Genomic DNA, 23,882 nt, shown 5'->3' with positions numbered 1-23,882 from the left:
TTTGGCTGAAGTTTGAATACATTACATCAGTTGTAGATTTCAAAAATATTGACCCGAAGATGAAATGCATATAATGCAGTGGTTGGGAATGGGTATCTCCCGAAGGAATTAACAGATAATTACAAGAAAGTTGAATTCTTCAACAAAAATCATCTTGCATCAATATAAGTGAAAGGAATTAAAAGAAGTTTCAAGTCAAGATGAACTTCACCTTTGAACAAAAATTTCACACGAATAAACAATTAACAGAACAACTGGCGCATATTTGTGGCTGTTCATCTTAATATATTGATATAATAATAATAATTTGGTATTTATTGGTACCTTAAGACATTTACAATGTATAGGACAAGTCAAATGAAAAAGAGAAGAATCAATTTTAGGGAACTCATTCTACGATGACATTCATCGAAAATCCTGTAGTAAACTTTTCGCATTAATTCACTCAAACATAAAGTTCCCAAATGCCACCACTTTTTTGGGTCTCCCAATAGAAGAAAATTCTTTGTCATCCTCTTCATTCACAATCTTTCTGATTGTGGAAATATTCAGCTGAAATATAAGTCGTTTAGATTCAGATGAAACATTATATAAATTCTCTTACATTGAATATGTTCGCTACCGTCTGACGTATTGTGGATTTTAGAATTTCAGGGTATAACTATTTGAACGAGCGGGCCTGAATTCTAAATAGCATTTCCTGAAACCCTGTCTCTTTTTTCAATCAGTTTCGGCATTTTCGTTTATCTATGTTTTTCGTAATAAAAATTGATACAAGTTGTGGCAACGGCGTTATGACATTAACGTATTAACGACATTTTTGCACAGCTGCTTTTTTTTAATAAGGAAGGTTGTCACACAACCAATCCATTTCAGTCATTCCACCAAAAATCGCCCACATTAGATATTCAAGATGACGGAGTTATCATCCCCCTAACTCGAATGCGAATCCATTAAATTTCAAGTAGAGAAGGCGTTACAGGTAGAGAGAACACACAAGATTAAAGGCCAATGTTCCAGTTGTTAATATCAGCCAACAATTCAACTCAACTTTGATTTTTTTCTGCATAGTGAAACAAACCCATAAACCAATGTTGAGAAGCTGAATGATTCTGCCTTGTATGATACCCATTATTAAGATCAATCTCTCCAGCCTTGAGATGAGTGCTCCTTTGAGCTCAGAAGCGCTAAAATAATTAATTATTCTCCTGAGCTGGGGCTGGAACACATAACACATCTCTAACAAATAGTACCACTCCCGTGATAAATGGATTATGGAAGCTATGGAATATTGCCTGTGAATACCACAAATCTCTGGAGCCGCAAAGGTCTTTAGTACAAACATATTAATTTATCATTTTGTTCGAAGCATGTATGCCAGCTTGTACTGATTAAATATTTAGACAGCTCAGACCGATGGTATCGTCGTCGAAGGGGGCATTCTGAGGTTATTAATCGAATTTTGAATATTGGGTATACAGGGTGTCCGGAATTACTGTTGAAATACTTCAACCTGATGAGATCTGAAATACAGAATAGATGTGTCTAAATTTTTTTACATTTTGAATGTCAATTTACTAAGATGTGCCTATAATAGATGATTTTTTTCATTCTGTTCTCCTATATAACGTTTAAAACCATTCATTCCTTTCCAGTTCAGCTGCTGCTGATTAAATTAGACGAATATTTCTACCGATTTGTCCGTAATAATGTGTCAAAATATCCGTTATGGATTTTCTCCCAGCGTGACTCCGAACGATGCACAATTTAAATCAAAACTCGTACAAAAAATTAATCCCCTTCCACAATAGGAACACGACCCTAAAAGAGGCGTATTTATTCAATATTATGAACGCAGCACTTGGATAATCTCTCAGCAGACACAAAGGTCCTGCGTAGGTACAGTTCACGATGAAATAAATCCAGCTGTCATCGAATTGCTTCAAATAAACTTCTGCATTCGTGGTACGGATTTATAACCACAGGGAACCAAACAGTGAAAGGCAATTTAGTTGTACAAGAAACCCAAATTGGTTCATCATTTTACATTCGGGGTTTCCAGTTTCCACAAGGAATTGAATGAATATACTGGGTGTTTCGAAATAGAACCGACAAGCTTTGGATACAGAAACCTTTCTTCATTTTTGGTTCCATAAAATTGAATCTGCATTTTTCTTCAAACTCGTTATAATTAGGTCTTAATAGGGGTTGCAAACTTTGGAATACTGATATTTTTATCCCAAACACTGTTAACTGTTACAAGTGTCTTGAATATGTACCAAAATTATCGAATCAATAGCGAAAGCAACTTTTTCGAGCAGTAATAGAAAGTTGTAGCTTTCATTTATTCTCCATTATTCGAAACTTCTTCAGCGTCCTCCAAATGTAATAATAAAAAAATCATTCCTTTCACGTGAACCCTGAATTTTCATTTCAATTTTCCGAACCCCCAACAAGAGAATATTAAGTCCATCATAGTAAACGATTTTTTTTCATTGTTTGCGCCATGGCGGGGCGTTACAGAGAGCGTCGAGACGCCGCTTTGTGGGGAGGTGGTGAACCAATGTTAACTTTGCAAATATGAAATTCAAAACGCCTCTGGCGTCTAGCCAGCCTGCTAATATTTCCCTTCATAAGGCCGCAGCTATCTTTGGAGGCACGTAGACGGTGGGAAATATTGGTATAAGGGATTTTCCGAGCGTAGGGGGGATGAAATTGTGGACAGAAGCTATGCGGAAGGTGAGACGTGGGTATATTAGATATTAGACTGATGGGGATGTTACTGCTAAGGCAGATATTTGACTCAATTGAAGGAAATTCGGAAAAAAGTACACACAGCAAAAATTTTATAGGATCATCTAGTATTTCAATGAGAAAGGGTATGAAACTTTCAAATATTCGAATTGGCGTTCAGGTGGATATAACGTGCGTTATAAAATCGTTGTCGAGGGGACTGTGCACTTTTGAACGTTGATGTTCTTTGTCTAAACGTTGAGTTGTATGAGCTTATTCTTTCTAACAATACAGCCTGACGAATCTTTCACTTATTCTGCCTGAGATTTCCTAGTTAATTCATATAGGTAGATATGTAGGGAAAAGGAATTGACTTGACAATGAAGGAAAATTAGAAGAAATTGAGGCAACATTAAGGAAATGAAGAAAATTTTGGGGAAGTCAGGAAAGTTATCTCTCGAATAGACCATTTGGTTGTCCAATTTTAATCAGTGAAAGACTGTTTTCAGTGGAAAATAAATAATTTATTCCATGAATCTCGATACATCCAAAAATCCAGTTGTTATGCTTCCACCTCGGCTTCCACATTCTCCTTGATATTCTCGAATAACAGAGAGCTATTGGAAGAAACTCATCTTCCTCCCATTGAATGGCAAATATACCCTCAACATTCACAAACAAGATATAAAGCACCGTGACTTCTCCGTATATAGGATATCATTGACATTTTATTATATTTCTCAATGTTCAAACAGGATCTGAAAACGCATTTCAATATATCCTCCAGAAGTAGAATAGAAGACAACTGCCGCATCCTATTATGACATCGAGGCTTGGCCCTCGAAAGGGAACACCGGAGCAAACTATTCCTCCAGTCCTTTATGCGGGATATTGTGACGGCATTGTCATCTTTATAGTCGCAAAATATCGAATGTACGATGACAAAACTACCTAACAAAACCAATAAGGCGTTCTTAGCCTTTATCCAGTGAACCGTGTACCCACCAGTAGTTTGTTAGGAATGTCGCACGCTACTTTACGTCTGATAAAATCTGAATGGGGTCGCTAATAGCTCGAGTATAATCCTCATTATTTGGTCCACGAAAATTTTTGGTCATGAAATGGTGCAATTATGAATTCGTATAGTAGGAATCTCAAGAAAGGATGTAGCTTCAGTTTTTCTGCTGCTAAACTACAGTTAGGAATTCTTGGAATAAATTTCACTCCTTTCCTGATTCATTTCCAGTTATATCCTATACTGAAGTGGCGTAAACCTTTGTGGCCCAACTCTTTTCCCAATTTGAAATGAAGGAACAAGGACATTTGACAGTTTGAATGAATACTTACATACATCATTATTTCCAACGAAGATCTAGTCACTGATCCTTCGAATAGAGTTCCTGGTTTTGATCTTGAAAATGTGAAAATCTGGCTAATAAATACCCCATTCATGAAGTTCAAGATGGTTTTAGAGCTATACATACTGTCTTTGAATCATTGTTGAATTGATTTATTGCATTATGTTAAATATTTGATCTTCTTTTTGATATGTTTCCTTTTTATTTGATATAAGTATTTCGAGTAACTAAAATATGAAATGTTTCAGTGTCATTTTCTACAATTCACACCACTATCATGGAGAAAGAGTTTTTCGAGCTGTTGTATCATATTCCAAATTGTATGTTACCCTTCACGCTGGTTCCCCATTCACAAAATCACAATTTTGGTAGAATAAGGACACCTGTTCCATAATTTCAGGTCGTAGTGAAACGTGGATGGAATATGAATGCGAATATTTCTACAAATTGTTGGTATTTTATGGAGGTCCCCTCATTGTGCGTAGACGATAATGGTCAAATTTCTCCTGCGTATAGCGACAAACAATGGGAATATTGTTGGTGGTGTTGGAACCTGTCATAAAACGTAAACACTGTTATAATTTACGATTTGTAGAAATCCCCGTTGTGAGGTTAACTTCGGCATAAAATTATCCACGGTAGATTTTTTCGTACATTAAATGCAAACAGAATGGAGAGTTCTCAGAAAAAACAGGTGTTCTTGTGAGGTGCTAAAAATTGGACCAATTTTTTTTTTGAGGAAGAATGAAGTAGAACTGGAAATTATCAGTATTATCCTCTGTAGAAGCTATGAATGGCTTTGCAAGTTTGAACATGTGGCAGAGTTCGAGTTTGTAATAAGTATTTGCTCTCAGGAATCAGGCATTTCCTGCCATAGAGTGTAAATCGATAGTTGCTCCTTAAAGGTGGCACCATAAAAAGCGATTTTTTCTTAGAAACCAGAAAACTGACAGAAATGTCATTCTATATGACAAATTCCCACTATTTTTGACAACGAATCGCCAATTAAATTTTTTCGTAACTTTTCATTTACACCCTTTGTATAGGTAACCGACCTTCAGCAGTATATAGGTACATTTATCGAATATGTGATGAAATTTGAAATGAATACTGAAAAATTGTGCTGTTAAGACCATCTTATACCCCAAAGATTTCGGAAATATACTACCCTCAGCTCATTGATAAAATATTCTCGTGATACAGAGTTGTGCGATGCGGTCCTAATTTGTACGACATGGTCACATATTTTTTATGGGAGCCAAATTAAAATTTATCGCTGATAAAATCCAGGGAGTGTCCTGTGACCGACAGACGTATCTAAATTGAATTAGGACGATGTGCTGCGGGTATAATACCTTGGACGTTTTAACGCTCAATTACCCCGGCACAAACCACCAACTTATCAAACTGATAACTTTTATTATTTCAACGCAATAACAACGTCGATCATTAACATTAACATACACGAGTTGACGATCGACGCAGGAAGCAAAAGTCGAATTTTTACGGCATAAATTAAACGGCAACCTATAAATAAGGGCCTTATATACGGCGCGTTTAACATTTCCATCTACCGTGAAATAAGGTAATAATTTTCAATTAATAAACTTATGCCGTCTATTTAGATTTAATAGTACGGGTTCGATGACATAAATCTTGAACGATTCCAGCGCAATTCTAATCAAATGGCTGCTTGTTAACAGGGACCGATGTTGCGAATACTCGGGGACTTGTCAGTTACAAAAAGCAGTTTGCAGCCTGCCATTCTCTATCTAGTCGGAGGTATCTATGAGGAAGACGCGTTTCTCAATGGATGTGACTCCTATCGAGATATTTCTATGAGTCATTAGTTAAAGACCGAAGGTATTCCGCTTTTTTCAGGCTTCCTGAGAATTGGCCAGTTTGAACTATATAGAGAAGTCTTGAAACAACAAGAAAATACCTACGTGTGAATATCTGACCACAGAATATTGTGACATTTCACTTTTTTTAAACTGACGTTTATTTGTAAAGAACGTCATCAAGTGTGACTATTCTGTGCTCGTGGATCCCACAGATGAATAATTTTTTACTAGGGGTTTTTTGAAGAACTTTAACACGATGCTTTGTACAAGGGAAGAATGGGAAAAAGAATACAATACCCAGAATTTCAAAGTTGATACCATTAAATGGTATACTGATGGTTCAAAAACCACGAAGGAGCTGTCACTGCAATATACGAGGCAAGCACCAAGTCTATAGTTTTTTCAGGCTACTGCTGGAGTGTTTTTCGGGAAGAAATACTAGCAATCAAAAGATACGTGGACATAAACCTGGAAAGAAACTATCAAGGATGTGACATAGTTATCCATTCTGGTAGCCACGCTGCTATCAAAGCACTGAACTCAGGAAGAGAGCACAAAAATGCCACTTGCTGGCCCAGAACCTTTCTGTGGTATAGGAAAATCTATAAGAAAGAGTTTCTGGAAAAAAAGAAACCAAAAGAGAAACACTGTAGAGGAACCTTCCAGGTAGTTAATAATGAACCTTTAGGAATAACTCATACCAAATCGGCCATTTCTGTTATTTCCCATGAATCTTTGCCACGAAAGATAAACTTCCTGACGTTTCCGAATAAATAACGAAACTTTTTATCGTTGTTCCCGAAAGGACAGAGACTCGAGTGCCAAGTCTTGCGTGCCACCGTTTATCATTGCAGCGTATGTAAAACAAAACAAATTAGGGCTCAACAAAGCCTATTATACATATTTATCTATTGATTTATATTCAAAAGTTGGGTCACTCTGTCCAAATTATGTATATAAGAACAATTACGTGTCTCCGCAATGATAATCATTAATTCAGCAGAGTAGATTATACGTCATTTATAATCATGAGAACATTTGGGGGCTTCAATGCATAATCATTCATTTGGAGGAACCCACACAATTCATTTCATGATTTATGCAACATTGAGTGGTAGTTTGAATCCTCCGTCGCATAGAGGTAGACATTTGAAGGATTATTTATATTGTTCGTAGTTGGAGTTTTCAAAGATGCTTGGAATAGGAAATCCAGACTCGTTAGCTAGCCAAGAATAAATGTGCACTTTTGAGCTGTGCATGTGGAATCGATGGTTGTTACAGATTATCAGCAGGTGCAGATAGATGGCGCTGAAAACCGAGAATATCTCTGAACTATCCAACCGTTTCTTTCAAATAATCCTGAAACCGTCTGCAGTTTCGTTTGATCAATATAATGGATCTTAGGCAAGGTAGACTGAATTACGTCTACCTTCTTGTGGACACACTTTCAGCATGTTCTGTTTCTACATGGATGACTTCTCAATCATTTCCTGCAGCAAAAGACGTAACAGTCAGTTTTCCAGCTAACTAATTGACAGAAAGCCTTCGTGCACGTATCAAACGATAGATGGCAACGAATCCCACCATTGCTAATTGCGTTTGTCATCGCGAAGATGCCAATCTGTCAAGAAAAACTCTGCGAGAATGCCCCTGCGACAGCTCCTCGTGTAGCCTGCACGTCAAATCATAACTGGCCTCGGCTACCGGTTCCGAGACGATCGGGCCGCAGCATCACAAAGGACCATAATTTGTTGTCAATTTCTGGATATATTGGCATTCATAATTGTATTGCGGCGTTTTTGATCCCGTAACGTGTCGAGTTTTTATCGGGCGACATGTTGGTTTTTTCCTTGACGAGGAGACCTCTTGTGGTGGTCCGGACATGTCAGAATATTTCCCGAATAAGGGACAAGGTCATCGGTCCCATTAATCCATCCCGAAACTCTGTTAACACACACAGGCTGTATTGTATCATTTTGTCCTTATTTTTTTTACTAAATACTTCTTTGGAACTCTATGAATCATTATTTTAGTTGATCGACTCTACCTAATCCTCAAGAGTTTCCCAATGATGTCGGTGTCCCACAAGGACAGTCTCTGAGGTCATTTCTCTTCAAATTCTTGTTCAATGAGTTGCCAGTCTATACAGTCGTTTTTTTTTTCAAAGTTGTTCTATGTTTTATATTTTTTTCGTGCCTTGTTTCAATTTTCTCAAAGATTACTGCTTGTTCCTTTTTTATATGAAATTTTGTGTGCATGCTCCTATACATATCTAATGCAAATATGTTTCTTCATAATATACGAGGATGTATTGATCTCTAGTTAGCCTAGACCAGTTCCATGCATGAAAAAATATTGCGTTACCATAGCAACGAACAAAAAGTAAACCATAGAGACGCAATAATGTAAAATAAAGAAGATGTCCAACGAAATTGTGAAATCGAAAATCTGGAGTATCGAGCCATCATCAGGTACTTGTATTTAAAAGGGTTAAAAGGTAATCAGATTAACGAAGATATGCTTAATACCCTTGGTGATCAATGTCCTTCGTATGCGACCGTGAAACATTGGACTGCAAGCTTCAAAGAGGTAAATTTTCCATTGAAGATGATGACCGATCGGGAAGGCCAGTTTCTGTGTCAGTCCCCGAAAATATCGATACAGTTCAAGACATGATTTTATCGGACAGTCGAATTGGGCTAAAACGGATATCTGAAGCACTGAATATTTCATACGAACACGTTCATCATATACAGTTCACGTCAATTTGGATATGAGAAAAATTGCTGCAAAATGGATCCCCAAATGTTTGAATGTTGACCAAAAGCGTGCATTCGATCTGTGCTCGATTTACGATGTAGACTTCTTAAACCGAATTGTTTCTATGGATGAGACTTGGGTACATTTCTGCGATCCAGAAACAAAGCAACAATCGATGGAATGGCGACACTCTGGTTCTCCAAGACCTAAGAAGTTTCGTGTCAAAAAATCTGCTGGAAAAGTTCTTGCTTCAGTTTTTTGGGATTACCACTGAGTAATTATGATTGATTTTTTTGGATATGGGTAGAACAATAACCGGAGATTACTATTCGGCACTACTGACCACTCTACGGTAAAAAATTAAAGAGAAAAGACGTGGAAAGCTATCCAAAGGTGTTTTGTTTTTGCAGGACAACGCCCATGCACACAAATCTCATGTTGCCACGCAAAAAATTCGTGATTTAGGGTTTGAATTACTAGAACACCCCCCTTATTCACCAGATTTGGCTGTATCCGACGATCATCTCTTTCCTCAACTGAAAAAAAATTTAAAAGATCGTAAATTTTCTCCCAACGTTGAGATAATAAAAGCTGTGGAGGTCTGGTTTGCAGAGCAGGAAGAAACATTTTTTTTTGAAAGGTCTAGAGACGTTTCAGGTTCGCTGTGATAAATGTATCCAATTAAGAGGAGAATATGTTGAGTAATGGAATATTTTGACATTGAAATTTTGTTTGGTTTTTTAGTAAGAATTTTCCATATATCCTCGTACCTCGTATTACTTTTTTATTTTTACTTAACTTTTCATTTAAATTCCACGAAATAATTTCAATTTGAGAATATCTAAAGATGGTCATCATCTCCCTTTCTTCTTTATAGAATTACTCCCTGAACAAATTGAAGCAAAACTTTCGATCTCCCGCTTATTTATTCTCCACCCTGAGAAATCTCAAAGATTGATAGCATGAATCGTACCCGCAGGTTTATGCCACTTCTTCCGATGTCTACTACTGCAGGGGGCGAGTGCAAGAAAGAGACGCGCCATATTCAATTCAACGCAACGATGTAAAATTAATAAGCCCTTTAGTCTCGAGCGTTTAAACTCTGGCAGCGCCATTCCGAAATTTAATTTCCAACGATGAAAGTAAACGATTCGACGCTCCAAACCCCAAACGGAGGGGTGAAATTTCGAGCGGTGCGTCGTTTCTATATATACCGGTCGCAAAAATCAAATATCAAAGTAGCTACCACCCGATTAATTGCGTTTGGGGGTTATTATTACATGTGTTTAGTTTGACCAACGCTGTGTCGGGATCAAAGATATGCACACCCCTCGGGCCCTGTGGCCCCTTTCACCCTGCAGTTTCTTACGCTTGGCCTGGTTCGAACGTCACCCCTTCTAATGAGATTATTATTCCAGAAAGGGTTAACGGATGAACAAAATGGCGACTGACGGAGGTTATCTCCACAGGGGTGGTTGGTACCTATACCTTCCATTTCTTCACATCATCACAATGTATCTGCATACACTGCTCAACAACTGAGGATCAATGACCTGCCATCAATTTATTTCAGGAGAATCTGAGAACTTCATCCATGTCGGCACAACCGTTCGGTCTTGAGGAAGTTTTAACTGAACTCAACTTTTTGGGAATTTTTCGAAGGTCATCTTTAGAGTAATTTATCTTTCAGGAAAATTATCGTAGATCTGAACGTGACACATATTCTGAAAGAGCAACTTTCCTAGTAAAAAATCTGAGAACTTCATCCAAGTCGGCACAACTGTTCGTTCTTGAGGGAGTTTTAACTGAGCCCAACTTTTTGGGAATTTTTCGAAGGTCATCTTTAGAGTAATTTAACTTCTAGGAAAATTATCGTAGATCTGAACGTGATACATATTCTGAAAGAGCAACTCTTCTAGTAAAAAATCTGAGAACTTCATCCATGTCGGCACAACTGTTCGTTCTTGAGGAAGTTTTAATTGAACCCAACTTTTTGGGAATTTTTCGAAGGTCATTTTTAGAGTAATTTATTTTCAGGAAAATTATCGTAGATCTGAACGTGATACATATTCTGAAAGAGCAACTCTTCTAGTAAAAAATCTGAGAACTTCATCCATGTCGGCACAACCGTTCGGTCTTGAGGAAGTTTTAACTGAACCCAACTTTTTGGGAATTTTTCGAAGGTCATCTTTAGAGTCATTTAACTTCTAGGAAAATTATCGTAGATCTGAACGTGATACATATTCTGAAAGAGCAACTCTTCTAGTAAAAAATCTGAGAACTTCATCCATGTCGGCACAACCGTTCGGTCTTGAGGAAGTTTTAACTGATCCCAACTTTTTGGGAATTTTTCGAAGGTCATCTTTAGAGTAATTTAACTTCTAGGAAAATTATCGTAGATCTGAACGTGATACATATTCTGAAAGAGCAACTCTTCTAGTAAAAAATCTGAGAACTTCATCCATATCGGCACAACCGTTCGGTCTTGAGGAAGTTTTAACTGAACCCAACTTTTTGGCAATTTTTCGAATGTCATCTTTAGAGTGAGATGCACTTCATATCCTGAGACAGTGATAGAACATACTGATTTTCAGACAGAGTAGAAAATAGGTCATTTTAGGGGGGTCTAACTTTTTGCTCATTTTTGATCCAAAAAATCGAGATATTCGAAATCGAGTTTTTGTTCTAGGGAGGAAGCCTTAGCAATGCTAGTTATAGAACCAGAAATCCCAATCAGATCAGACGAAGAATAAGATAAAAGTCCTTAGGAACACGTGGAATTTTTTTTGGATTTTCGCCATAATATGCGAATTTCAAATCTTACACTCTCACGCATAAATTATAGATGGACCAATGTGTAAAAATTCATAACAGTCGATATGCGAAACGATCAGAATCGAATATTGAGTAACGTCATAATACGTTTTCCTGGTGTCCTTCGATAAGGGGAAATATTGTTGAATTCAATCAATATAATTAATTAATTATTGGTTGAGTGACGAGCATCAGTAGCCCCAATCAAGTAGATAAATTTTCGACATCCGAAGGCCGTCGAAGAATATTATAATATTTCACGATTGCGAGTGATTATGAAAAAAATTTTTAATGTATGGAAATACAAGATAATCGCGAAATATTTATTCGTTTGATTTTTGCCCCCGAGATCAAGTCGGCTATGGAAGAATGCTGTACGGGACAGACTAGTTTCAGGCAATTTTTAGCCAGTGAAATCTGGTTCATTATGTCGAAAAAATTGGACTGTCCACATCGGGTCAGACCCCCAATGCCTCTTTACTTATATCTTTGGGGGATAAGACACCACTGGTTCATCACATATGACTGGGTGTCCCAAAATTAATGCAACAAAATTCCGTCACAGATTTTCGTGGCAAAATGAGGATATATCTACCCCTGTTTTTGATTTTAGCAAGTAGGCTCCCTTTTTCAGAGTAACAGCCCCCTAAATTCGCAATCTAGTTGGGGGGCCAAAGTACTGAGCTAATATTTTTGACGCCCTACGTTTTCTCTTAATTAGGAGGTTGTCACTTGTCAGTTCATAGATGAAGTTCTTTGCTGTTAGAGACACTTATTAATCAATCTAATTTCGAGAAATATTCTGATAGAGACGATGAAAATTTCACAATTTCTGTCAGGTCCAAGATGGGGTCAGTTTCAAAGAAGAAGAATTACCGATCTATAGAATAGAATCATTCGGGGTAACTGAGCGCAGAGGGTAAGTGTGCGCAGTGCGTATATCTCAACTATGCAATGTATGAAAGAGGGGTTCATTTGGGTGAAGCAAGGGCGCAGAATCACCAAATTAGTTTTTCATAGGAATGCGCCGTGCGACGTTTCGTTAACTTTTTATTTGCAATCAATAAAATTCACTAGTTTTCTTGTTAATTTTTAGCATCTCTGCAAATTCTACCAGGTCCAAGTTCCGAGTCCGACAGTGTTAAACAATATTTTATTCGATCATGCGCATATTAATCTAAACATATGATAAAAAATTTTAGGTTCCTTCAGCTGCTCAACTCTATAAGAACGTCAATTCAAATTTTGGCTTACTGGGGAAAGTGTGCGCGGGTAAGTGTGCGCATAGATTCATTATATGGGCATTAGTTCAGTGAGGAATAAATTATGACATTGTTGATTTTCTTGGTTAAGACTCGATCAATATTGTCCTATTTGTTCAGAAAAATATGAAGAGCCACCAACAGGGGAATGTATCAACTGTTGTGTTCACCAGGAATGGTGGCAGGAACAATAATGCAGTTCTTCTAAAAGGCGCTTCTGTATTGACAATAAAAAACATTTCTCTAATATTCTAACATTTTGATGACATTATTTTGTAATTTGTTTTGATTGTGTGGTTCACTAAGCACTGCGTTCACTTACCCCGTGAGGGTGCGCACACTTACCCGCGATACGGGGCATGTGAACGCACTCCGACTTTCACTATTAAATTTTTTTTTGCGGAAAAAAAACGTTTTTGTTTGTTTGCTTTTTGATGTTTTTTTATAGATTAGAAAAAAAGGCAAAAGTGTTCACAGTTGCCCCGAATGACTATAGATTTATCAATCTAATTTCGAGAAATATTATGATAGAGACGATGAAAATTCCACAATTTCTGCCAGGTCCAAGATGGGGTCAGTTTCAATAGATGAAGAATAACAGATCTATAGCATACAGGTCCGTACAACCAAAAATTCCCGAGGCATACCGCGTCCAATTTCGGCGCGAATACCTGGAAAAATAACGAAAAAAACAAAAGAATCGAAGAGCGCCGACTTCGATATAACGCCGGAGAAGTGTCGCTGACTAAACTGGTAAGATCAAGTGGGCGCAAACGGCGAAACCTGTTCGTTATTACGGACAACACACACACACACAGGCACACCGGTAATGGACACCAGTAAATCTGTCATTTTTAATAGATAAACGTCGTCGCGGCTGTTCGAAAACGATAATCTCTTTATGTCAAGAAGGCTATGAGTCGGACCGGCGTAAAATAAACAAACGCAGGACCTTGCCGTCGACCATAGGTCACTCGACTGCCCGTTTTAAAAATAAAAAAAAATCGAAAGAAATTATCGGGATTCGCGGCCAGAAACGCTGGATCTTGACGGATTTTGGACTTATTAAATGATATAATGAGGATAGGTTTGGTCGCTTTATTTTTTTTCTCGTCCGTTTTATGCATTTCAGGAATGCCGACCAACGGAATGACTGAGTCGGTGCTGGTGAATGAATGGAGATGAAATCTGAAGGTCCATTTCATATTATTTATAGGAGTTGGATGCGTGGGAACCTTCGATCATGCGGTCAGTTTAGAACGGAGAAATATGTCTCTGGTGGATGGTACCAGAGAATATCATTCTCATTAATCACCTGACAAATGTGCTCCATTGGAAATCGCTCTAAATTTGAAGCTGGAAGAAATATCTCCACCTATAAGCGCTCATACAGGGTGAGTCTTTGACAAAATATTTCAACAGTAGATTCTTGGGGGCAAAACAAACACTCTTTTTCTATACCATTTTTTTCGATTCGACCCTGATAAAAAGATACAGCTATTTGAAGTTTTCATAATGAGCTGTGCCACCCCTAGAAACACAAAATTACCTTCAGAAAAACTAGCTAAATCTGTGACACTACACATCTGAGGATCTTTTAAACAGAGTTGCATTCAGCCAAAGTACCCAATTTTTCCAATTTCACAGATACTTTTCAATTTTTGAACATCAAATTACTCGAAAACGGCGCATTATACGAGAAAATATGAAGAATACTTTTATTTTACAAAACCTTCATATATTCATCAGATAGAGTCCAACTTAATTTCGAAAGTTGGGTTCTTTGAATTTTTGGTATTTTAATGGTACGTAATGGTCATAATGAGAAAACTGGAAGACGTGGGTGATATCATGTGTTCGAAAATGATTCATCAAATAAATGAAAAACTATATTCCGAAATTCATTTCATTCGATAAAACCGTTTGTGAGATAGAACTAAAAATAACATTTTTTTATGGTTTTTGAACAACCTGTATCTTTTAAACCGAGCCGATTCGGAAAAAATAGTAAGGTAAAAAAGTGTTTATTTTGACCTCAAGAATCTACTGTTAAAATATTTCTACGAGTCAAAAAATCACCCTGTATATTATCTGATATCTAAACATGTATTGCTCATATATTCAAAGGAAGGAAACAAAAAGGTCAATTCACTTGCCAGGAAAAAAACACAATGTCCTTTGATTGGCCTAGAACTTTTTATGGTACATAAAGGAAAATCTACCTGAAAGAAATAGGAGAAGGAAAAAATCGAAAAAAAAATTATGTACTATGTAAGTAGGAATTTTCGAATCAACACTCCAAAAAGCTTTTTGAGAACATTGCGAGATCTAAGAAGTAGGCGGTACCTCGATGTAAGAGTTCATTAGAATTAAATTTTTTTCAGATGTAGAAAAAATATTTACATCTTGCTACTTGAACTGTTTAAAACTGGATAGAAAATAACGAATGAGAATACTTCCTTGTAAAACAACCTCCATTCAATTGGATTCCTCATAAAAATGCTATAAAAAAATTCAGAATAAACTGAAGCATTTTACTATACTCTTGTAAAGCTTCAATTTTTTTTGAAAGTTTCATTTTAAGAAGCAATGAACTAATAGAAGACCCAAAAAAAAATTAAAACGAGTTAAATTGTCTCCCGAAACTGAAATTGCCTGTAATCGAATCTCTTTCGAAGATTTCCCTTCTATTCATCCCTGGTGAAAAATTAACTGGATTTCCACCCATCAGAACTTATGATAGATCACAAGCGATCGCGGCACTGCGAAGCGAGGCGGCGCCTTTGAACTTGACACCGAAAGAGGAGGATTTGAATTTTCCGCATGCCTCAGACCGCAGCTCGGATAAAACTGCTCAAAATTGCGGCAATGAGAACAAATTACGAACAATTTACGGCCTATAATATATTTATAATTCCCCACGATAAAAACTGCGTTATGCCCCATCTTCATATCGCAGAGCCGTCGCATGATGATCATAAGCTCTGACATAAATATGATGGCGATTATGTCCAAAGAAGCAGCGACTTCTGCTGTATTTCGTTATGGAGTTCAATTATGCCACGGAATCACTTCTTGATGGAACAGACGTCTGTCCGTTATTTTTCAGTGATAAAGAATTCAAGAATGTCCATAATTTATTGACGTGAAATAATTGATGATGTCCATAACTTAAAGATGATCAAGAAAATAGTACAAAAGCCATACTGTAGCTTTGAAATCTTGAAATGTGTGTTTATATTTTTAGACCAGATGATAAGTGGATTTCGAAAAAAAAATTGAGAAAACTATGCTACTCACAACGATCTTATTCGTTTTTTAAACTGTTTTCCAGTGACTTTCAAGGTTGAAAAATTAAGTAATTAAACATAAACTTGTTCTCCTCTAACACTCAGTATTAAGCTCACAACTGGATGACTTTTGCTCCAGTTGTTATTGAGTAATAGATGTTAACATCCTTGTTAGAATCCCATCACATATTTGGTACCTATATGGCTCTCAGATCATTGATTTTTAACATTCTATCAAATTCTTCATATGTGGAAAATTTGGAAAAAGATTTTAGCAAATGGACGCTGAGAAAAAGCAATATTTTCGACTCCTCATACAATGATTAGACATCAAATTCCATCAATAGATAGATAAAACATTATTCATTTCGAATATAAGAAAATGGATACTGATACAACATAAAAAACCTTTTCATCAATATACAAGAAAAAAAATTAAGAACGAATAAATGAAAATATAATAAAAAAATTTCTGAATTGTTCTGTGAATTCCTGTATAAAAAGAAGAACTAAATACACGGCCAATAACGGCAGATTCATGACCCATAAACAGTACATTGAAAAAATCAATATGCAGAGAGCAATCCATATCGAACTGATGTCGACTGAAAATATTCAGTTCACTGACTGCCCAAACTCAATAATTCATAAGGATGTAAACATGATGCAATTATCAATTCTCTAAGGACACCCATCGGCGGAAAATATGTAGATCAATTTCATCAGGAAGCAGATTCGAATGAATAGAAGAGGAATTTGTTACAATGGACTTTCGTTCCCGATTCATGGATTGAAAGATGGGACCGTCAAGGTCAACGGTGGACGTGCTTGACAAATTATTTCCTCTGTTGTGACAAGGAGTATTACAATTTTCATTCATATTCAATATTGTGCGAAAATCTATCTCTAATATGAGGACACTCCGAAAATTCTTGAACCACAAGGTGATAGATAAGTAGCTTTTATTTAATGTCGATGATTAACAATAACTCTTTAACCTAGGCATTAAAAATTAATCCGAAAATTAACAACGAATTTGAACCTTGATACAAAACAATACAGGAGCTTGAATTATAAATTGATGATAGTGGGTATAGGCATAAGTATATGTACCTGCTATGTATTTTCAATGGTTATATAAATTTAAATACAAAATCCAAACCAAGCACTTAAGAAATCAATCTAAATTGACAACAATCAATATTTTCAATTCTTTCAGAAAGAACGTTGCAAATCCTAATTGTTTTTGAAATTGGGAATCTACATTTTGCTCTCTAAAAGTTGGTGGTGTGATACTTCAGGTTTGAAAGCATCATTTACACGATTCCTTGTATAGTATATAAAACAAATTTCAATTTATACTTGGAAAAATCCCAAAATATATCTTTCTGTGGTCTTGTACTGTGAATTTCTACGATATAAAATCGGATATAAATGAATAAATAATGTATGAATACTGTCTTTATGGGCGCGATGTTGATAATAAAGAACAAAATTTGGTGATCCTCGGAATTTCTGCACCAAAAATAAATTATAAATTTAGATGGTGAATATTGAACGAAATTGCCTGATGAAATTATTAAGCTTAACAAATAACCATCAATGATAAACCATGAATGTTCCTGATTGAAAGAGTTGAAATGAGCAAATGAAGAAAATAACGAAGACATTAAGAGTTACATGATAACAACTGTCTGAAGATTTTGGGAATTCATCAATTCATGTCTTCAACACTGAGGAAATGTAATTCTTTAAATTACTAACAAAATGATAAATTGAAACAAAGATGATTTCGAGTAGAAATATGCAAACAACTCTAAGGAAATAATGGAACATTATCGGCAGAATAGACATTCTGACTTCTCATATAAAAATTCTTATCTTCATTATCAAAAGCATTTTCAACAATTTGAATGAGACCATCTATAGTATTTGGGATTAAACAGATGTTCATTCTCCACGTCCAGAAAAAAAAGAACTGATCCGAAACAGAGATACAACTCGAAAAATGATCGTGCCTCATCGCTCTTAAACATAAACCGTAACCAGAAATACCGCCTTCATCTAACCAGGTGTACACTGAGATTCTCTCATATTTTTATCTAGATTCTTAATCCCTCGGCAACCCATGCATATTATATTACATCTAGTGTTTGATAAACACTAATCGTGAGCATAATTTCCAGCTATCATCGAATCGAGCACTATAATATGCCCGTAGTTCTGGACCATTAGCCTTGCCGATCACGAAAGAGATCATATTTAAATCCCTTTCGCTTTGCGTTGTTTATGAAAACGCGCAAAATTTCTCAAGAACCACGGCTCGAATACAATTCGTTCGATCTTTAATGCCCCAGATTGATCTGAGTGGAATCGTGGGTTTTGTGGGAGATAAGCTCCTTTCTTGCTACTGGAGAAAGTTAAGGATCTATAAGTTATGGCTTTGGTGTTCACTTTGAAAAGCAACTGAACATCTTGGAAGACAGGATCGAATGTGAAAAAGTATGATTTCTGGTCTGATGCCCAAGTGATGCCAAAAATATGTACCAAAATCTCGTTGGTGAAAGATCAACACTTTGTGCTGGACCAAAAATTGACTACATCAAAAATGAATTAATTGAACGTTTGGAGCGATTTTTGAAGATGTCAAAGTCTGCCTAGGCGTCGAAATTCGGGTAGGTTCAAGAAACTGATCTACCAGTCCAAGTTGCAAGTTCATGGCAAGTGTCGGAATGTCAAGAGTCAAGACCATGTGAAATCCGGATTAGAGTAGAGTCAGATCCTCGACTTACCGAGGTCTGTAGAGGGGTAAGGGCCTGCCTGTGGTCCATCCTCGTCTTCGAGCACCCTTATGGGCCTGGCCTGCTTCCTGCGAGACATCACCCTCTCACCTTAGCACCACAAAGCGAATCTTTTTCGCACAAGTCACCTCAACTCAACCAAACACTCATTCTTCATACCGCAAGAGCTGAATTACGAGCAGACGCTGCCTCTGATACGCACCGCACGGCGCCACGGTGCCTTCTGCCACCGCGACGTCGACGTAGGGGGGACTCCGAAGGGCGGTTGCGTCGAAACAACCCTTCGCGGGTCGACGCAAGTCTGTAAGAAAGCAAAATCGTGTGGATATCCCGCGTACTGGACACCGCTGGTTAGTTTCGCGACATGTCAAGTCCAAGAAAATCTCAAGAAGACACAGTTCCTCCGGGTTCTGTGGTTCGGTAGTTAATCGCACTTTGTTTTGTTTATACGACGCGTCAAGTGACGTTGTTGCCGCTACGCTTGGAAATTGACTAAATGACTGTGTATTCCAGTTTGGTGGCGAGAGGAGGCCCCGCCCCCAAATGGATTTACCTGAGTGGTGGGGAGGAGCGCGTACTCATTCACGGGCGAAGCGTGGTTTAGAGTTCGGCCGAGGTATTCATAAATCAACTCAGGCGATATTACGCCCGTTTGTTATCGCGGTTATGATATTCATAGATGATGAATGAGGGGGATGGTGTTTCCTTGCTCTATCCGGCTCGAAGGACCAATAAGTGCGCTTCGTTTTTATCGCCATTGGGATAGGATTTGTTGCGTTTTACAGCATGCTCCTTGGACGAGAACGATTGATTAGTTATAAAATGTGTTTTCTTGAATATATCCATTCGTCATTTCCTTTCGTGCATTCATTTCGAGGGGAAAACTGAAGGAGAAAGGATTCAGATTGATTCTAACCTGATCCAAACGTAAATGTTTCAAGTGATGGGGATATTTTTGCTCAATAAGAATTGAAGAAAAATAGATCGGATTGTTTATGTGTGCTTATTCACTGTCTTACCCTCAAGCAACAATAAAAACCTCATAATTTTTTTCATTCAATGAATATTTTTTTCTTTCACTTGAGTGGAAGAACCAAACCTAACGTCAAATATTATCAGTCCTATAAGCAAATAACATTGAAATCTTTTTATCTAACCGTTCCTCATTAAAAACTTATGAACAAAGAAAGTTACTTTACTTCAACTAAATAGATATAATATCATAGATTTCTGCCGACTAAGAAGTTCTAACTACTTAGAATTGGAAAATTGGATATAACACCATGTAGTGAATTGTGATGTTGTATTGTATAAGATGAAGCATTTAGTAGGTAACTGGATAGCCTACGGTTAATAGGTAATTAGATCCAAACTAAGTGCATTTTATCTTATTAGGTGAAACAACATCATTAATTCAGCCTTGTGGAAGAAGAAACTATATAATTGATGCTGATTTCATCAAACTGTACTCATTTTTTATAGGTTGATAGGAAGAATCGAGCAGTTTCTATAGTGTCAATCATTCACCGAATAGCGTGCGTTCGAAAAATTCGTTGTCAAGTAGGTTATGGGATTTTGAAGGTTGATATTCTGTACAATTTGTGGTTATCTTTCGAATTCGATGAAACTACCAAGCCAGCATAACAGATTTTGCGGGTATCAGATATATGCTGATGACAGATGCCTTAAAATATCAAATCCAAAGAATCTTTCAGTTTTGATTTACGAGGATATACCTATTGAAAACTTCTTAGCCTACTATAGAACCAAACAAAATTTCAATGTCAAAATATTTTATCTCCTTTTATTGTTCTACCCTTATCCAAAAAATCAATCATGATTACACCATGGCAATCCCAAAAAACTGAAGCAAGAACTTTTTCAGCAGTTTTTGGACACGAAACTTCTTGGTCGTGGAGAACCAGAATGTCGCCATTCCATCGATTGTTGCTTTGTTTCTGGATCGTAGAAATGTACTCAAGTCTCATCCATAGTAACAATTCGGTTTAAGCTTTAAGAAATCTATACATCGTTTTCAAATCGAGCACAGATCGAACGCAATGTTTCTACTCTTGCACGCTGTAGGTCAACATTCAAACATTTGGGGATCCATTTAGCAGCAATTTTTCTCATATCCAAATTGACGTGAATTATATGATGAACTTGTTCGTATGACATATTCAGTGCTTCAGATATCCGCTTCAGCCCAATTCAACGTTCTGATAAAATCATGTCATGAACTGCATCGATATTTTCGGGGACTGACACAGAAACTGGCCTTCCCGATCGGTCATCATCTTCAATGGAAAATTCACCTCTTTTGAAGCTTGCAGTCCAATTTTTCACGGTCGCAAACAAAGGACATTGATCACCTAGGTTATTAAGCATATACATATCTTCGTGAATCTGCTCTCTGTCGATTCAATTGTACAAAAATAACGTTGAAAATCAATTCAATTATATAATTGCATATATATAGTTTAGTTTCAAACCTCCTAGGTGATAATTATTCAACTGATTCAATACAAGCTATTACTGGAAGTAGTTGAAGTATAGGATCCACTGTTTCTTCAATTGGTAGGGAAGCTTCTTTCCTATCCGCCACATCCACACGGCTGATCGATATTGAACTTCACCAGTAACCAACATTCCGAACCCCGCTGAATAGCTCGCTACAAATCTATATCCCCACATGCAATCTGACAGCCCCTCAAAACCAACAATGCAATAAAGGATGAAGGAATCCTGATCTCTCCTTTTAATATCCATCGAATCTGCTCATCCGATTCAACAGTCCGAGTTCTATGCCTCCAATAAATCTGTCACGCGCGACGTTTGCTAGACATGCAAATGTTCCTGTATGATGGCTGAAAAGCTGAAATTGTGAGCCTAACATGCCGATGGACAACTGGATATGCCCTAATAAATGGGCAGCGGTCGTTCCCGGTCGTCGCCCGTCAAAGGAGAGCGGGATAAGCGCTGACGTCGGGACAAACAATATTCCTCTATGGAAATATTATTCTATGTTCGCGGTGCCGAAAAGCGGGCTCATAACTCTGAGCCGCCTTCTGGGATTATTTACGCGATCTCGGGACAAGATCGGAACAATGGGGATGCGCGGTTATTAGTAAACATCAGCTACCTTTCTCGAGGATGATGCTGGAGTTATGACGTGGGGTTTGGGAGCTTCTGAGGAGCAGGTTCTGCTTCACTCCATTTCTGCGAAGAAATATTTTTATCTTCTAGCATTCGAAATCTTGCTTTTAACCAAAGATATACCGGGTGGCCCACCAAAAAGAGGCCATCTTGATATTTCCGCAAGTATAAGTTTTTCAGGAAACGCCATACAGAAATTAAATGGCAATAGGGGTGGAATGACGTTTTGAAGGATTTGCAATTGTTTTCATGGATATGAGGGGAAAAATCTGTTTGGTGTTGGTGGTGGTGTACAATGATCCATTTTTTCTATACGAATTGGAAATCTTGAACATATTCAATTGCCTACTGTTTTTTTCTTAAACAATTTAAGTTTCTCAACACAAAATTTCATTTCACGTAACATATTGAATCTTATCGAGAACTCGATTATAAAAAATACTAATCTCTAATGTAAACGCAGCTTAACAGTTGACAAGATTGTTATATCCTCTCATTTGAAGCATGTGCCAACGCATTTTGATGTTTGCATTGAATTGTTTTTGAATCCATAGCTTGGCAAACATTAAAATATTAAATTTCCAGGTATTAGATACTAGGTGTTCTTCTTGTGTCAAATGTGGCAGTATATCTACTTATACAGGGTTAGTCTTTGACTCGTACAAATATTTCAACAGTAGATATTTGAGGTCAAAAGTAACGCTTTTTTCAAATACCATTTTTTCCTAATCGGCCTTGATAAAAAGATATAGCCATTTTGAGTTTTCTTAATGAGCTATGTGCCACCCTTGGATGAACAAAATTACCTTCAGAATAACCAGCTAAATCTGTGACACTACCCAACAGTGGATTTTTTTAACAGAGTTGTAATCAGCCAAAGTACCCAATTTTTCAAATTTTTCAGATGCTTTTCAATTTTTGATCAAAAAATTACTCGAAAACGGCGCATTATACGAGAAAATATGGAGATTACATATTTTACAAGACGTTCAAATATTCAATAGATAGCGTCCAACTTAGTTTCAAGTGTTGGGTTCTTTGAATTTTTGGTATTTTTGTGTTAAGTAATGGTCATAATGAGAAAACTGGAAGACGTGGGTGATATTCTGTGTTCGAAAAAGATTCATCAAATAAATAAAAAACTAGGTATATGCTGAAATCGATTTCAGTCGATAAAACCGTTTGTGAGATAGAACTAAAAATATTTTTTTATGGTTTTTCAACAGCCTGTATCTTTTGAACTGGAAAAAATGGTAAAGGAAAAAAGTGTTTCTTTTGACCTCAAGAATCGACTGTTGAAATATTTGTATTAGTCAAAGACCCACCCTTCATATACAAAAATTTTTTCTGGAATGAATTTCCTTCATTTCCTCTGGCTCAAATCCATGTTTCCTCCTTGTGAAATCAATTTTAGCACCTAGTCGAATTTCTACAAGGTTATTGTGTTCGGAACCACCTATAATTCATGTAGGTATTGTAGAGATCATCAAAGGAGTAAAGCCACAGCTGATACATCTTTTCCCTGTGATGAGATTCGACTTTAATAAGTTCAGTCCTTTCAGGGTTCAGCAGTTGAAAGTCTATCTATATCTGGCCCAAAAAGTAAACGTTGCCATTTGAAAAAACAGAGTGCCTCTCTGTAACTTCCTTTCCTAAACCTAATCGACCCTGCTCAAATTTTTTTTCTCTCTTGAGTTGAGTAATTTTTACTCATTTCATATGTATTCCTTCTCCTACTACTCATATAGGTTTATTTCGAGTTTAGTCTATTAATTTTCATCCTGCTGGATTTCCATGTCAGGTTTGTCCGCTTATTCGATCATTAAATATCAAGTTCTTGTGTCTCAGATTGTCGTATAGGTCT

General features: G+C 37.0%; 1 protein-coding gene across 4 annotated transcripts in view; it reads right to left on the bottom strand.

Annotated features, from left to right (window-relative positions):
* The window catches only part of LOC123311432 (homeotic protein spalt-major-like), a 93,005-nt gene extending 73,670 nt beyond the window's left edge, over nt 1–19,335 (bottom strand). For all 4 annotated transcript variants that reach the window (XM_044895378.1, XM_044895380.1, XM_044895381.1 and 1 more), the window contains exon 1: nt 18,854–19,335. In XM_044895378.1, coding sequence (XP_044751313.1) covers nt 18,854–18,941 — 88 coding nt within the window. In that variant the 5' untranslated portion in view covers nt 18,942–19,335. The remainder of the gene's footprint in view (nt 1–18,853) is intronic.
* Nucleotides 19,336–23,882: the final 4,547 nt, after the last annotated feature.

The sequence above is a fragment of the Coccinella septempunctata genome, chromosome 4 (assembly GCF_907165205.1).
Source record: "Coccinella septempunctata chromosome 4, icCocSept1.1, whole genome shotgun sequence".
In the NCBI taxonomy this organism is placed as follows: domain Eukaryota; kingdom Metazoa; phylum Arthropoda; class Insecta; order Coleoptera; family Coccinellidae; genus Coccinella; species Coccinella septempunctata.
The sequence above is the reverse complement of the archived record's forward strand: the minus strand, read 5'-3'. Positions and strand labels throughout refer to the sequence as shown.